The 17,370-nt window shown below is 35.0% G+C and overlaps 3 protein-coding genes across 4 annotated transcripts in view; 2 read left to right on the plus strand and 1 right to left on the minus strand.

Annotated features, from left to right (window-relative positions):
- LOC128390103 (maltase A2-like) overlaps nt 1-17,370 on the minus strand; it is a 102,850-nt gene that overhangs the window by 38,172 nt on the left and 47,308 nt on the right. The gene's annotated exons all lie outside the window — the stretch shown is intronic.
- LOC128390095 (uncharacterized) lies at nt 1,523-2,032 on the plus strand. The gene has a single exon (XM_053349760.1). The coding sequence runs from the start codon at nt 1,523-1,525 to the stop codon at nt 2,030-2,032; it is 510 nt and encodes a 169-aa protein (XP_053205735.1).
- Nucleotides 7,548-8,786, plus strand: LOC128390097 (uncharacterized). The gene has a single exon (XM_053349761.1). The coding sequence runs from the start codon at nt 7,548-7,550 to the stop codon at nt 8,784-8,786; it is 1,239 nt and encodes a 412-aa protein (XP_053205736.1).

Here is a 17,370-nt window from a genome sequence, read left to right on the forward strand (position 1 = left end):
GATCATCGAATCGATCAAGTCAAGTAATTACAAGTCACCATAATTACAACGAAAACCATTGGACACAATCCGTTTTAACGAAAACTGCTAATTGTTTTTTCTTTTTCTCTGGAACAATTAATGGGACCCATTTTGTTGAGCTTCATTAACATTGTGACTACATTGTATCAACTGGATTGATTGTGATCATCAAAAAGTAATCATCATCATCTGAATCAGATTCCCATGTGAAGTCAGGGAAAACAATGAAAAAAAGTAAAAGAGGAACATAAAAAAGAGGAACATTTTCCCTCCACATCCATTGTAATGACTTTTGGACCATTATTTGGACACAATCTGAGCACAAATTGTATTTCCAAAAGCATCATGAAGATCATCATGATGCCTCATCTTTATCATCTTCATCAAAACAAAAGATAAATGACTTGAGCCTAAAGAAAATCAGTAAGGAGAAAAAAATTTGTAGACACAACTCAAAGTAGTAATAAAAAGTGATAAGAACATTTTTTTCATGAGATGATTCATGTTTTCCATGATCATTGTAGATATTTAATGAATGATTAAGTCCAGAATTGAGGACCAATAAGTAGTAAGGTTGATAAAGGTTAATAAGGTAACACATTGGTGATGGAGAGAAATGATAATCTGTGAAAACCGTAATTGGACTCGAAAATCTTGAATAGAATATGTTTCAACTATGGAACGAGAAAAGTATTGGAAGAAAGAGAGAAAAAAATTCGAAAATTTCAGCTCGAAATGTTTTACCCTCCGTGTTAATAGATGGTAACAACTTGCCAGTCACGAGAAGGTCATTAATCAAACGAAACTGTTACTCGAAGGAGTGAAAACAGTTCGAGGGAAGGGAAAAGTGAGAGAGAGAAAAAAAAGTTCTGTATATAATCAACAATCTACGATAATATCCTTTTCTCATCATGAAACTGAACTTTATTATTATTATATTGTTTACTTGTTATTCTTAACCATTATCATTGGAAAAACAATGTTAAGGAAGTTGAAATAATTGTATAAAAGTTAACATGTTAAAGTGATTAGATGAATTAACTGAATTGTTTTAATGGAGAAAAACAAAATTCGGGAATTAATAATGATAATTGTTAGTAGTAAGGAAAAGATTGCTTCTGGCTCATAAGACATTTCTGGCTCAGAGTTGACATCTCTGGCTCAAGTGACATTTCTGGCTCAAGTGACATTTCTAACTCAGGTACATTTCTAACTCAGGTACATTTCTGGCTCAGGTACATTTCTAACTCAGGTACATTTCTAACTCAGGTACATTTCTAGCTCATATTAAAACCAACATTTCGTATACATCAGAACTGACATCTCTGAAACAGATTATCATTTAATATACATTTCTAACTCATATAAAGTTGACATCTCTAGAACGAGAGGCAGTATATAAGAAAGAAGGAGAGTGGATTAAAAGTTAAAATGCATCTACTCGTGATAAATTTCATCATTCTGTGTCTACTCGTTATACTGTTAATAAAGAGTATCTATTATGGCAACATCAAAGAATCAGGGATCGTCCTCGCTTAAATATGACATTGTTAATGTAGTCTCACTTTGGAACATCGGTCCAATACAAATTAATGTGGATAATTCAAAGAGAAAGAAACGGTTCAATGCGGAGGTTGTGAGAAGAAAGGAAGGTGTCTTCTTAGTGTTTGCATCGGGTAAAGTGACAGCCACAGGATTCAAGAACATAAACGGAGCTGGTTCATGTTTACAAGAGATATACCCTGAGAGGTCTGTTGTTTTCGTTAAGGTTGTTAACATCACAGCCCACAGTTTTCTTCCCTACTCATTTGACACCCGTGCCATGATAGCCAATTATCAAGATACAACATATGAGCCTGAGATTTATCCAGCGGTATACATCAAAACGGAGAAGGTGACATTAATTTATTACACCACTGGTTCAGTGATAATAACAGGAGCCAAAGAACAAGATGAGATTGATATAGCGTTAACTATGTTTGTCAATCGAACGTCATTGACCCGCATTTAACATTTCTGAAACATTTGATATACATTGAAACTGACATCTCTGGAAGAGATTATCATTAATATACATTTCTAACACACATAAATTTGACATCTCTGTAACAAGAGTCTGTATATGAACATGACATCTCTAAAACAATAAATCTCTTAAACATTAAATCTCTGAAACATTACATCTCTAACTCAATCTATTGCACATGCGTCGAGTCAAATCAAATAGTATATAAACGGAGTGAATCTTGAGGAAAATCATCAGTTTTCCTTCACCTTCACTAGAGTTACTTTCACCGGTCTCCAAGTTTTGTTGTGTTCAATATGGAAAAAAGAATGAAGTTTTTCACTATCTGGAAATTAGGAGTAACCCTTCGGATAATGTTCACTGATAAGGTCCGTCGAGTTGATATACGGTCATTCAACAAGGGTAATAAATGTGGTGTGAGTCTAACAGCCTCCGAGTTAAGACTAGCTTTCTACCATGCTGAGTTCTACAATGAAGACTCTCAGGGTCTCAACTACTTTGATTTAAAGATTGAGAAGGATGGTCCCAAGACGTTTAAAATCAGTAAAGGAGGTAAACCTGGTATCGTGTTATCAACTGGCCACTTCGATTACTGGAGACCGCTACTTCTCGCCATGGTATACTTAATCTCCGAAAAAGATTTAGCAATCCAACAACTACTTGATCTCAAGTATTTATCATCTAAGATATCAATTCAAGATTTGGTTAGACGACGATGGAGTGATCTCACCGAGGATGAATATGTTCCAGAGGTGTCTTTTCTACATGATCTTGGTATCATTGAGCCAGAAATGTATAAACAGTGTAAAATCGATTGGGAAGCACTTAATTCATTTTATAAATCAGATCCACTTGTATTTGAGTCTCTCGCCAAGTTCATGTATATATAAGATGAGACAAAACAGTGTTAACCATCATTTTGATTTCAACCTTCATCAAGTAAACATGGACCATATTTGTGCTTATTTCGACACCCAAGGATTCTATATCAACAACCTTTTCCATCCTGCTGAAGTTGCCTTGTTAGCTGATGGCTGTCTCATCCACCTTAAAGTTCGAAAGGGTTGTGATTGTTCTCTCTCTCAAGATGAAAAAAACCAAGCTAAATATCTCACCACTTATCTTCACGGACTAGAGATCAACAATGAAGGAGTTTCTCCTCAGGAGATGAAAGAGATAATCGTAAAGTACTTCAGAGCCAGTCGGAAAAATGGTTACGTCTTGGCAGCATGTAAGTCAAAGCAAGCGGAAGAGTTATTGGACTGGATGGATATTCCTTTTGTCAACATAAACAACTTGTATGGAGCCTCGTTTAAATCAATCGATGATGATAGAAAACCATGTATTAACCATAAGCAAAATGCCATGAAATATAAATGTTCTCACTCAATTGTTCAAGATATGTACACTTATATGAAAAAGTATAAGAATGGAATTGATGTAATTGATTAACTTTTTTTGTTTAAGAAAACCATTAAATAATTTTCACATTAAACCATGTTTACCTTTAACGTTTATTTACATCATCCTTTTACCATGTTGGTAGCGGGACCAACTGGTTGCGGTAAAACCTACTGGTTAAAGAGACTTCTTGATAATGTAAGTAAATATTGTTTACCAGAGCCTATGAGAGTAACTTACTTTTATGGAGAGTACCAAAGCATCTTCGGTTCGATGTCAAACGTTAACTTCATCCAAGGTCTTCCTGAGAACATGATATCCAAGTTTGATGGTGTTCAACCAGAGTGGGTTATAATTGATGATCTAATGTTAGAGTCAACAAACTCAAAAGTAATAAGTGAACTGTTTACAAAAGGTTCTCATCATCGTAATCTATCAGTGATATTACTAGTTCAAAATTTCTTCACAAGGGGTAAAGAGAGTAGAAATATATCACTTAATGCACAATATTTGGTATTGTTTAAAAATCCACGTGATCAATCAATCATTTCGTCTATCGGTCGACAGATGTTACCGGGTAAAACATCAAAATTACAATCGATTTATGAGGATGCAACAAAGAAACCTTATTCATATCTTTTTATTGACTTGAAACCTGAGACACCAGAAGAGACAAGGTTTCTAAGTAATGTTCTCGATGAAGAACCATACATAACATCATACATAGTATAAGAAAGGTGATACTCTATCTTAAGCTATTAATAAACTTCAATCATGACAGTTAAACAAGCAATCAAGTATTATCCCTGTCTTCAAGCACTGGCTAAAGCCAAAAGTGTTAAACAGAGGAAGAAGATTTTAGCAACTTCCCCTAAATGTATTTACAATGTTCTTGTGGATATAGTCAAACAGATACTCGGTGGGAAAATACCAGTAAAACCCCATTACAAAGCCAAACTAAAACGGTATAAGAATGTCTTCCGTAAGTTAGCTGGAAAGTTGAAAAGTCCGAATAAAAGACAAATCATCAACCAAGCAGGGGGTTTCTTACCACTGTTGATAAAACCAGCTCTTACAATACTAGCTACAATAGCAGCTAACAAACTTATGCAATGAATACAGTAACGAGAATGTACCTTGTAAGTGAGGATCAATACAAGAGAAATGTATTGAGACCTAGTATGACACGAAAAATTTTAAATAAAAATTTACCAACTGAAACTAAAGTGAAATTCATTAATAATATGGTAGCACGAGCAAGTGACAAGTACTTGGACCCTGTTGAGTATTATAATCAACCTGAAGAGTCAACACAGGAAGAGTTTTATGATACAGCAGCAGACCCTTCATCAATTGATGAGACTAAACAGGAAGAGAGTGATGAACCTATGGATACTACAATTAAGGAAACTCTGCCAATGACAAGTACACCAGCAGCTAGTAAATATTATTCAACAAGTAGAGTAATAACACCAACATCATCACAGAAAAAGAAACAGAAGAAACAGTTAGAGTTAGTACTGAGAAACATAAAGGGTCTTGTAGGAGAAAATGATGTTATTCTCGATGTGGATAAGAAACCAATTCATAACAGTAATGTTAAGAAGATTGTTGATCATTTAAGAAAACAACAGACAAGAGCCAGAGCACCTAATGGATATTACCAGGTTATCCATTCACTGTTGATGAGTGAGACGGATGCAACTAAACTGATTCATAATAAACAAGCCTTGAAAGCTCTTGAAGTACAGAAATCATTCCCTTCATCATGGAATCAACTGACAAAAAGTTGAAAGAGATCTATTTTGATCCCAAGTCACCTGGTTCATTCGGAAGTGTAAGGAAATTGTACTTTGTAGCTAGAAAAGTTATCCCTGATTTAAAGTACAAAGATGTAGAGAAATGGTTATTCAAACAAGATACATATTCACTGTTCAGACAACCAAATAACAAGTTCCCAAGATTACCAATTTTGGTAGATAAAATTGATGAACAGTGGCAAGGAGACTTGATGGACATGTCATGGGTAACAAGAGAGAATAATAATAACAAGTACATACTTGTTTTGATTGATTGTTTGAGTCGATATGCCTGGTCAATACCAGTTAAAGATAAATCAGCAAAGACAATGATAGAATCAATCAAGTATGTGTTTGAAAAGTCAGGAAGAAAACCTGATAAATTACAAACTGACCAAGGTAAAGAGTTTGTCAACACTCACTTGAGAACCTTCCTCTCAACTCACAAAGTTAATCATTTCACGGCTACTGATGGAACAATAAAATGCGCTATTGTTGAGAGGTTCAACAGGACACTAAGAAGTCGTATATACAGGTACTTCAATGCGGAAGAAACAAGAAGATATATTGATGTTTTGGATGACCTGATGGAAGCTTACAACTCATCATATCACAGAACAATCAAAATGTCACCGCTAGAAGCATTAAGGGACCCAGATACAGCCAAAAGTAATATTTTCAAGGGACAGAGACACAACACTTCAAAACAGACGCCGTTTAAATTAGGTGATGAAGTAAGAATAACAGCTAAGAAGTCAGTATTTGAAAAGGGATCAACTGAAAAGTGGAAGGAAGAAGTGTTTAAAATAGCTAAAGTTAAACATACACCACAAGGATATGTTTACCGTCTTGTTGACTGGGGAGATGAACCAATCACATCAATATTTTACCATGATGAACTGTTTCCTGCCAAGTACCCTGACTTGTATAAGACTATTGTGCTGAAGACAAGAGTTAATCCGAAGACAAGGAAAAAAGAATACTTTGTAAAATACAGAGGATACCCTGATAAGTTTAATACTTGGGTTAATCATGTCGATAATGTCAAATGAGTTTGTTGTTGATGTCATATCGAATGCAAGTATGGACATTTATAAAAACAATACTTTATCAGAGTTTACTAATCGTTTACCTCAAAAGTTACAACTTGATGGGGAATGGTTAGTAGCTGTACAAGAAATAATATACCCTCTAGCACATAAAGGAAATAAACGAAGTATCAAGTATAAATTTAATCTTGGTGAAAGAACATACAAGTTTGATTATTTAGAAACTGAAAAAAGTGATAAACTGATTGGAGAGATCAACTCTAGTATGAAATCATCTTATCGGAGTGAATATCCAAGTTTGAAACCTGATGAGTTACAACCACCAGTTTTCTCATTAGTTAAAGTGAATGATGAGGGTAAAGAGAAAGAAAAGATTATGTTGAAGTTAGGAAGACCACCAAACTCAATTAATTATATTTACCCTTGTGGAATGATCTCTCTTTCATGAGAATCCTCGGCTTTGATGGGTACTCTTACAGAAAGAAGGTAATGGATTCAATCAAAGACAACTCATACTCACTTACGGCTCCTTACCAACCTGACACTGGACCCAAGGCTCATTTAGTGTTTATTTGTACTGATATCATACATGAACACTTGGTCGGGGATACAAATGCACGAGTACTTAGAGTCATACCTCTCAACAAGAATATTGTAGACACACTACATCACATAACATTCACGGCACCTTACTATTACCCAGTGAGAAAGAATACAATCGATGAGATAAGTATTAAAATTGTCGATGAAGGTGGTGACAATATCAAGTTCAAGTCAGGAAGGGTCTTCTTGAGTTTACATTTCAAACGTAAAGAGACTGTATAAGAAAATGATTCAAAGTATCAAGTTAAAAATGAATCGTAAGGTGTATTGTGCGTGTGACAGTGATTTCTCACATCATTATCAACAACAAGCTGGTGGGTTATCAGACATAACAGTCTTTAGAGGACAACCCTATCAGAGAGGTTACGGCTTCGGATCAGTATTCAGGAGATTTGGGATCCCAATCTTGAAGTTTCTTGGTAAACATTTAGTTAAAACAGGAATAAATATTGGTAATGACTACTTACAAGGAAACAACTTAAAGACCTCATTTAAAACTCACGGGAAACAAGGTATAAGATCTTCAGCTAAAGAAGGTTTGAATAAGTTGAACGAGCTTCTTGACCAGTCTGGTAGTGGTATAAGAAAGCGTAAGAGAAGTGTGAATCAAAAGAAAGTGAAGAGACTTAAACGTGACATCTTTTCATAATGGAGTACCTACATGAATCATCAATGCCTGCAAGTAAATCCGAGCTGCAAGTGTTTTCAATACCACCAACTCAAACAGCAATTGAAAGTAGTTATGAAGTGGAGTACCGTCCTAGTGCGAGTCTTGAGTCTAATAACTTTTATGAAATCAATATTCCAGCGAGTGAAGACTTTACAGATATGGCAGCTACCATGCTTCATATTCATCTTGTTATTACGTCAAAAGATAATAAACCTCTTACAGAAACGAGTAAAATCAAGGCTGTTCAAAACTTTGGTAATGCTTTATTTGAACAAGTTGATGTTGCGATTGGATCAGTCAATACTGTTCAAGCTAACAATACATATCACTATCAAGCTTATTTGGAAGATCTCTTCTTCAGGCATCCTAATCAAGTTGACTCAGGATTTCACGTATCTGAAGAAAGATTACAGTCTTCTGTTGATCTTTACTTTCGGTTACACTCTCCGTTATGTGAACAGGACAAGCTTTTAATCAATGGATTACCTTTATCATTCCGATTCACCAAGAGTCCCGAGTGGTTTCCTCTTATCAAGACCGATGCTGCTGATACCAACAATTATAAAATCAAATTTGATCATTTCGCTTTACATATTAAGAGAGTTAAACTATTTCCTGAAGCTCAAAAGAGTATCATTACTGGTCTCGAGAAGAGTCCAGCTAAATACTTTATTACAAGAAATGATGTTAAGTGTTTTTCTATTCCTTCCGGACAATCATCAGCCTCTTTTGAAAATGTTTATAACGGTGTGATACCAAGGCGTATTATTATTGGTCTGGTAAAAGATGCAGCTCAAGAAGAAAGTGTTTACCTCGATCCCTTTCAATTCAGACATTTCAATGCTAATTTTGTTTCATTTACTGTTGACGGTGTTATGATACCATCAATTCCATATACTCCTAATCACAAGTCAAAACTATACATGAGAGAATTCATTAATCTCTACCGATACTTCAATCAAGATGAAGGTATTCCTCAGCTTAACATCAAGTATGAAGATTACCCTTCCAATTTTGCCTTGTATGCTTTTGATCTTTCCCCTGATTGTTCAATTGGAGCTGAAACTGGTACTCTATCTCTGATCAAGAGAGGTAATATAAGATTAGACATTAAGTTTGCTGAAAAGCTAGGATCATCAGTTAAAGTTGTTGTGTTTGGACAGTTCGACAATCTAATTACAATTGACAAGGAACGTAACGTTACATTGGATTATTAAATATGTTAACTACTCACGAGATTATGTACCTTCTCCAAGAGGTACCTTGGTTTTCAGGAGTTTTCCCTCTTGATAGACTACCAGTAACACTTGAAAGGAACAAGGCAATCATAATCAACTTGGATGAAAGTTATAAAGAGGGAAGTCACTGGGTGTCACTCTTCCTGGATGATAAAGGAGTTGGCCATTACTTTGATTCATTCGGTCGAACCCCTAAAGGACATGTACTTACATTCATTGAACGAGTTTCAAACTATATAATTGTTAATCCTCACAAGTATCAAGGTAATCTCTCAACAGCTTGTGGTTATTTCTGTATTCTTTTCGTACTATCAACACAATCAAACTTGAACAAGTTTTACACGATGTTTCGCGAATGTGAACACATTGAAAATGACACCAAATTGTATAACATGTTCAAAAGTTTTTTAATAAACTAATTTTTTTTTAAACAAATTAACAAAGTTATTTACATGAGAATCGGTTAATATTAAATAAAACAACAGTAAACAATATGAATAGAAAATGAATAATAAAATGAATTAAAAAATACGAACTAATTTGAAGAAAATAGATACAAAAAAATAGAAAGTACAAAAATTAATCAATTATCTTATAATGACCGTAAGCGTATGATCTCACACTATCCAACAGATATCTTTTGTCTTCAAATGGTGAGATTGACAATTTATTTTGTTTGATCATGTGGATTTTGTGGTTTTCAGATCCTATTCTGGCTGCTTCATTCCTTACAATCCTATGATCATTGAGAGAGAGAAGGTAGTCATCGAAACCAATGTGTTTCTTTAACACAACCCTTGGAACACCTTTAGCTCTTTTCTTGATACCATCTTCAGTACTAAGAGCATAAAGTTTCGGCCGGAGTCCAACAAATTCAAAGATTTCCTTTCCACCCATCTCGTCCTTGAGGTAACCAATCTTCTTACAGTTGTCCATTGAGAACAACTCATGATCTCGAGGGTAATTAGAAAAGTCCATGATGTTGGAGAAGTGTTTGAGATCATTCACCAAACTACAAGTCTTGATGTTGTAAATCAAGCTATCGGTATCAGTATATACCAACTCGATCCTTGACCCATAGTGTGGTTTGAATGTATCATAGTGGAGTTGATACATCTTCAACTTGGCCAACTCAAGAACGGAGAATCCAACAACGATCGGCTTTTTCATCTCCACCTTTAATGTCTTCATGACAAAAATGATTTTGTTTTCATCCAGGATGTTGAAATCTTTGCACAAATTCCTTCTGATGGCTCTCTCAGCTTCGATGTCTCTCAAGGCGATATGGACTGATGTATGTTTTCGGACATCTTCAATCGTTTTCCCGTAAATTGAATTAACCATCAACTTCCAAAAGTCCTTTTCGAAATCAGAAGTTGAAGCTTGTCTTCTCGAGGTACAAAAGTCCACATAATCTCTTAACCAAGGAGATTGTCTGAATGAGATGGCTCTATGTACCTTCTTCACATCAAGTCCCTGTTTAACATAAAACTTCAATGTCTTATAGTGGATCACATATTTTTCTTTATTGAAAAAGGTTGTGACCAACTTGGTTGAAGAGATGTTCTTAACTCCTTTCTCACTGAGGTTTTTAACCAACTCTTTTTGATAAGGAGAGTAGAGATCACTTTCGACAGTCATCTTATGAGGAGCCAGAGGGAAATCATTATGATTACTGTGAAGATGAGGAGGATAGTCCATATCAACCTCAAGGATATATCCAATATCAGAGTCGTCATCATGATCCAACACTTCATCCAGAAAGTCAGGATGAATATCACACCATTTGAATCCATTATGAGGGAGCTTCTGTGACATTGCATAACCGTAAAGGTTATTAACGTCCAAGTACAATAGATGATTTGTTTCTTTTGTGTCATCATAATTAGGAACATTTGGATTATTAGCCTTTGTATGACGATGAGTGACCATTGTTAAACCACCTCTGATTCCCTTCTCAATCATGAGAAGCATATCAACATCAGTGAATAACTCAAGTTGGACTTTTGTCTTCTTCATAGATGCAGCCCATGTTAATCCAGGAGAAGAGAAATGATGAAGAGGATCAATTGTGAACGCAACCATACTTGTATCACGGAAGCTTTCAAAGACAGCTGCTAAAAGGAGAACATCTACCTTAAGGTACACATCATGAAGATCCTTCAAATTTTTACATTTAAAGAATGACCAAACAGCTTGTACATGATCATATGACTCTTGATCGATTTCAGATTCACTTAGACTGGAATAGAACTTGTCTTTACTAGGTAAATCTTCATTGAACTTGTCAAGATCGGTCAAGTACTCATATGGAATGGATCCTTTCTTGTGTAATAAAGTTGTATCACAAGGAAAGAGCTGCTTCAAATATTTATCTTTTTGTGATGGTGTTAGATTGGAAGCCAAATTATCCAAGCTACTGGGTAGAAATGAAAAACTGTCCAGAAATTTAAGATCATCGATCCAAAAGGCAATGTATTTTTCGGCCGTATGTGGTATAATTTTAATCTTATCCTTGGTCATAGTATGATCAAGTTCACTTATAATAATGTGACCATCAAAGTTTTTTAAATTGTGGAATACAACTGGAAATTGCTTGGGTAACTGATATTCCAAGTTACACTTGTTGTGTGCTGCTCCTCTGAATCTCCCAGTGAGATGATCATGATCACGAACAGAACCTTGAGTTAATGGTAAGTCACAAATGTGACAAACTGTAGCTGATTGGAAAGCTCTTTCATCAGCTTCACTCATACAAAGAGGTTTTATATTCTGGCTCAGATAGTTGTTCATCAATGTTTTAGTCTCGATGAGACTATTAATGAACTTTTTTCCTACATCATTGCCAAGGTAAAAGTCTTTGTGAATGATACGACCTTCCCAATCAACCACAATGTAACCATAACTACAAGGTTTCAGATCTCGTGAATCACTATTCGTTGTCTTGGGTACAGATAAGGTTTCAAAATCGGCGTAAATCACGAAGGGGTGTTTGATTTCCTTCCGATAATCACTCCTTTTAAGTGTATTGTTTTTGATGGATGGTAAAATGATTGTTTGCGGTATGTTTACCATACAATCCGCTTGATGATCTATTAACTTTGATTCGGATCTGAATTTCTGGAGACAGTGATGACAAATGTGACGCTGGTTGGCTCCTTTTTTACTGACCAAACGGTTGAAGTTTGATATTGTATAATAGTGTTCATTCAGTAAAAACAAGTTAACGTGTTTCTCTTCTTGAAGTTTTACTATTTTAAGGGGAACAATTGTTGTTGACTCAAAGTCACATGTATACACATTGACACTTATCCGATTTTTCCGTTCAAACCTGTTGATGTTTGTAACGGGTACAATACCTCGTACATCAGAGAAGTCATATTTAGAAGTAAATGAAGAGTATTGATTTATACGGTAAGGGTTTTGTTTTCCATGATGATGAAGACCTATGAGAACACTGTACATGAAACAGTCAGTATTAGTTTCTGGAGAGATGAGAGCTTTCTTGAGTGAAATCTCTTTAGGGAGTTTATGAGATGAACACCCACCACAGTCAGGACGGAAGTTAGCAACTTTAAGATCAACACAATCGATACTCGATAACGTCCAATTAGATCCTCTCTGAGTGAATTGATCAATCTTCTCTTGTACCCTTTGAAATGACACGAGAACTAAGTCACTCACATCATCTGACACCAATACACTCTGTAATGATGTGTTGAAATAGGCTTTACTAACTTTATCGACTTCCAGAGGATTGATAAAAGTACAACAACAAGTTAGTGAAAATTTAGCTGCTCCATACTTTTCAGTTAGTAGTTGGATGAGTGATGATGTTGAAAACAAAACACTGTCAATCAGAGATTGAATATCAACAATGTTGTCTGGTTGTAACCGATAAGTCACATACTCATTAGCAAATGCTCTCTTGGTGAGTATGTAACCATCATACTGATCAGGAACATCGACAATCTTTCGAATGGTTTTTGATTTGTTACCACACCATTTCTGATGATTATCCAGATATCCACGAGCCGTATATGTTTTACCACAGTCATCACAAGCAAATTTAATACCTTTCGCTTTGATAACTGGGTTTTTTCGAGGTTTACTTGGACCTGGTAATGACACTACATCATTACCATCATTATTGTTACCATCCTGATTACCATCCTGATTACCGTTACTATCCTGATTACCATTACCATTACCATTCCCATCCTGATTACCATTACCATTAACATTCCCATCCTGATTACCATCCTTTCCGTTTCCATTACCATTACCATCCTCTCCATTTCCAATATCAATATCGTCCATGTTGTCCAGACGTTCGATTATAGTAGTTGGCTCTGGTTCTAGTCTTGGTGGAGCAAATTGTATCACAGATACTCGATTGGATGGAACTTCAACCTCACGAATAACTGATTCAACCACCTCACAGGAGTTATCACAACTAGAAGACGTTCTTTGTCTCTTATGTGGGTTAACTTCAGGAGATGATGTGAAAACATCCAACATTGAGCAGGGAAGTGAAAGACATTGGCAGAAATGTGACAAGTATGAACCAAGATCGTCGTCTGGGGTAAGACAACATGGGCAAACGAATACCTGTAAAAGAAAAAGATGAATATAAAGATGGTTATTAGTTAAGGTAATACATAAGGGATTACCAAAGAAGCTTTTTTCTTTTTGATTAGTTGTGCTTTCTGCTTTTTGATTTAATTTTTTTGTTGTTGTTTTTTTTTAATGTTTATTAGAGAAAAAGATTAACAATCGGCCTTTTTATATAAGGCAGCAGAATTGGCTTTGAGTTTATTGGCTCTCTCCATGAGATCCTCACTCGCGGCCGTGTACATCCAATTATCTGGATTGGTAGCAGCCTTGAGGTTATACCAGGAGGCCTTCTTCACCATTTTATTAGACCGATAACGGTCTTGATGGGCCTTCCTCATGATGGTGATCTTCCGCCAGATATCGTCCTTCGGGCGGGCAAGGATGTCTCGGAGCTTCCTTCTCCTCCTCTCTTTCGCCTTCTGATTCTTCGTCTTCTTCTTTGGTGGAACCATAGGAGAAGGGACTTCTTCAGGAGCCTTTTCCAGTGAAACCTCAGGAAGAGGGACTTCCTCAGTAAGAGCCTTCTTCTTCGGGGGCTCCGAAGTAGAAGGGACTTCCTCAGGAAGAACCCTCTTCTTTGATGGTTCCTCAGGAGTAGGGACTTCCTTAGGAAGAACCTCAACCCTCGGGGTCACCTCGAAGAAGGGAGGGAGAATCAGATCGACTACTCGATCGAGGGATCCCTTCCCAGACCTCGGATCCTTCAGAGAGAAGGGAGGAAAGGGAAGGTTCAGGAGCGAAGAGCCAGGTCTCTTCTTCCGAGGATCCACCAGAGGACCAACGCCATCCAAAGGGTCGAGAGGAATCGTAACCTACGAGAAGGGAGAGAAGAAAAAAGAAAAAAGCTTCTTTGGTTAAGGGTCAAGGGAATGAATGAACACTTACCATCTTGACTTAAGAAAGAGGCAGGAAGAAGTAGTGGTGAAGAAAAAAAAACCTACTTTAAAGTTAACTGCTTATCACTGAGCCGTGTGGTCTCAACAGTGTAAGAGAACTGAATGAGGTTTAGCATTGAAAGCTCTCGCTTTATATACCCCGAGAATCACTTTGAAAATAGAGTTCATTAATTTAATTTCATTAAAATTAATTAGTATCCATTGGAAAAAATGAATTTTTTTCTGTTCATTTCATTCAGCTGAGTTTACTATCTCTTTTTTCATGATTAAAAATTTTTCAGGGTGATTAGCTGAGTAATTATCGTAAAAGTTCATTAATTAATTAAGATCATATACTACTAGAGCCATCTATCATTATCATCATTAACTAAATTGATGAGTGATTCCATCTATTGATAAAAGTTGGAACTAGAGTTAATGTGTGGGAAATTCAAATTGATTATTTTTATTTTTGATTAATGTATATCAATGTATATTAATGTATATTAATGTATATCAATGTATATTAATGTATATCAGTGTATATTAACGTATAACATTGTGATCAATGTATATCATGTGTATCAGTTAAGCATTTCATCATTAATTAGGATTAAGTATCACTTTTGTTAATTATCTATCACGTCTCGATGAGTGGTTTAACATAATAATGACCAACACTTATAACCCATTGTTTCATGTTCAAATCCTCCTTGAGATTTATTTTTACATCAATTAACATGAAGTGATAATCTATCAATTCAATCAGCTGATGAAGTTCAAGTGTTAATCAAAGAAAATCATTAAAAAAATTAATGAAAATTTTTCCTAAAATCATTAAAAAAATTAATGAAAATTTTTCCTAAAATCATAAAAAATTAATGAAAATTTTTCCTAAAATCATAAAAAATTAATGAAAATTTTTCCTAAAATCATAAAAAATTAATGAAAATTTTTCCTAAAATCATAAAAAAATAATGAAAATTCTTCCTAAAATCATAAAAAATTGATGAAAATTTTTCCTAAAATCATTAAAAAAATAATGAAAATTTTTCCTAAAATCATAAAAAATTAATGAATTTTTCCTAAAAATGTCTGATAGAAATATATACAAAATTTCACTTTGAGTATACTAAGTATCCCATCTGTAACTTGTGTTACCATGCCTACTGAAGCTCTCAATTGTTCTCTCCTAATTGACATGCGCTACCTAAAAAAAAAAAAAAAAAAAAAAGGTCCGACGTTTTGAAAACCCGTTAGACCTAGTGTAAAGCACTCTGCCAACCCCATTAGATCTAGTGTATAGCACCCTCAGAATGTCATTAGACCTAGTGTAAAGCACCCTAAAAAAATTTTTCCCGCCGTTTGCCATAGTTTCCCAAGCCTAGTTTCCCAAGCCTAGTTTCCCAAGCCTAGTAGTCAAAAAAATTTTTCCGCCGTTTACTATAGTTTCCCAAGCCTAGTAGTCAAAAAAAAATTTTCCCGCCGTTTGCCATAGTTTCCCAAGCCTAGTAGTCAAAAAAAATTTTCCGCCGTTTACCATAGTTTCCCAAGCCTAGTTTCCCTAAATATAGTCTTTCCTTTGTTACGCACAAGAAATTTTTTTTCATTTAATTAAATGTTCAATTTCCGTCAGTGAAAAATTTTATGATTTTTTCAGAGACAATTAATTAGGTGAGTCCGCCTTCGGCGGACCTCACAGATTAATGTAAAGAGAAAAAATCATAAAATTTTTCACAACTCCAATTTCATGTATTAATTAAATAAAAAAAATTGAAATAAAACCGAGAGTTTGTTTCATACCATGTATACTAATTAATTTTTTTACAGTTTAATTTTATTACTTAGTTTTACTTTACACATTTCATAGTCTTGCTACATCAAATTTAAATACGTGTTAATGATGTTCTATTAACAAACATAGTTAATGCATTATCGATCTCTTCTTGATCTTTGGCTCCTGTTATAATCACTGACCCAGTGGTGTAGTAAATTAATGTTACCTTCTCTGTCTTGATGTATACAGCTGGGTAGATCTCTGGCTCGTACGTTGTATCTTGATAATTAGCTATCATGGCGCGGGTGTCAAATGAATAGGGTAGATAACTGTGTGCTGTTATGTTAACAACTTTCATGAACACCACAGACCTCTCAGGGTAAATCTCTTGTAAACATGAACCAGCTGTGTTTATATTCTTGAATCCTGTGGCTGTCACTTTACCAGATGCAAACACTAAGAAAACACCTTCCTTTATTCTCACAACCTCTGCATTGAACCGTTTCTTTCTCTTTGAATTGTCCACATTAATTTGTATTGGTCCGATGTTCCAAAGTGAAACCACATTAACAATGTCATATTTAAGCGAGGACGATTCCTGGTTCTTTGATGTTGCCATAGTAGATACTCTTTATTAACAGTATAACGAGTAAACACAGAATGATGAAATTTATCACGAGTAGATGCATTTTAATTTTTCATTTACTCTCCTCCTTTCTTATATACTCCCTCTTGTTCTAGAGATGTCAACTTTATGTGTTAGAAATGTATATTAAATGATAACCTGTTCTAGAGATGTCAGTTCTGATGTATACGAAATGTTGGTTTTAATGTGAGTTAGAAATGTACCTGAGTTAGAAATGTACCTGAGTTAGAAATGTACCTGAGTTAGAAATGTCACCTGAGTTAGAAATGTCACCTGAGTTAGAAATGTCACCTGAGTTAGAAATGTCACTTGAGCCAGAAATGTCAACTGAGTTAGAAATGTCACTTGAGCCAGAAATGTCAACTGAGCCAGAGATGTCAACTCTGAGCCAGAAATGTCTTATGAGCCAGAAGCAATCTTTTCCTTACTACTATTGTTATCAGTTAATATTTGACACATTCAAATTGTTATTAAATGAATTGTGATTAAAGCAAATTGTTTTCAAATGAATCAACTTTCATCAATTAGATTTAAATTATTATCTTTCTCATGGTGGTAATAAAAGTTATATATAAAAGTTTCAATATATTATTCAGATATTTCTTATTATTATTATTAGCATTAATTTTCCGGACTCTTAACAATGTT

Source organism: Panonychus citri, unplaced genomic scaffold (assembly GCF_014898815.1).
Source record: "Panonychus citri isolate SS breed McGregor unplaced genomic scaffold, ASM1489881v1 Contig00115, whole genome shotgun sequence".
In the NCBI taxonomy this organism is placed as follows: domain Eukaryota; kingdom Metazoa; phylum Arthropoda; class Arachnida; order Trombidiformes; family Tetranychidae; genus Panonychus; species Panonychus citri.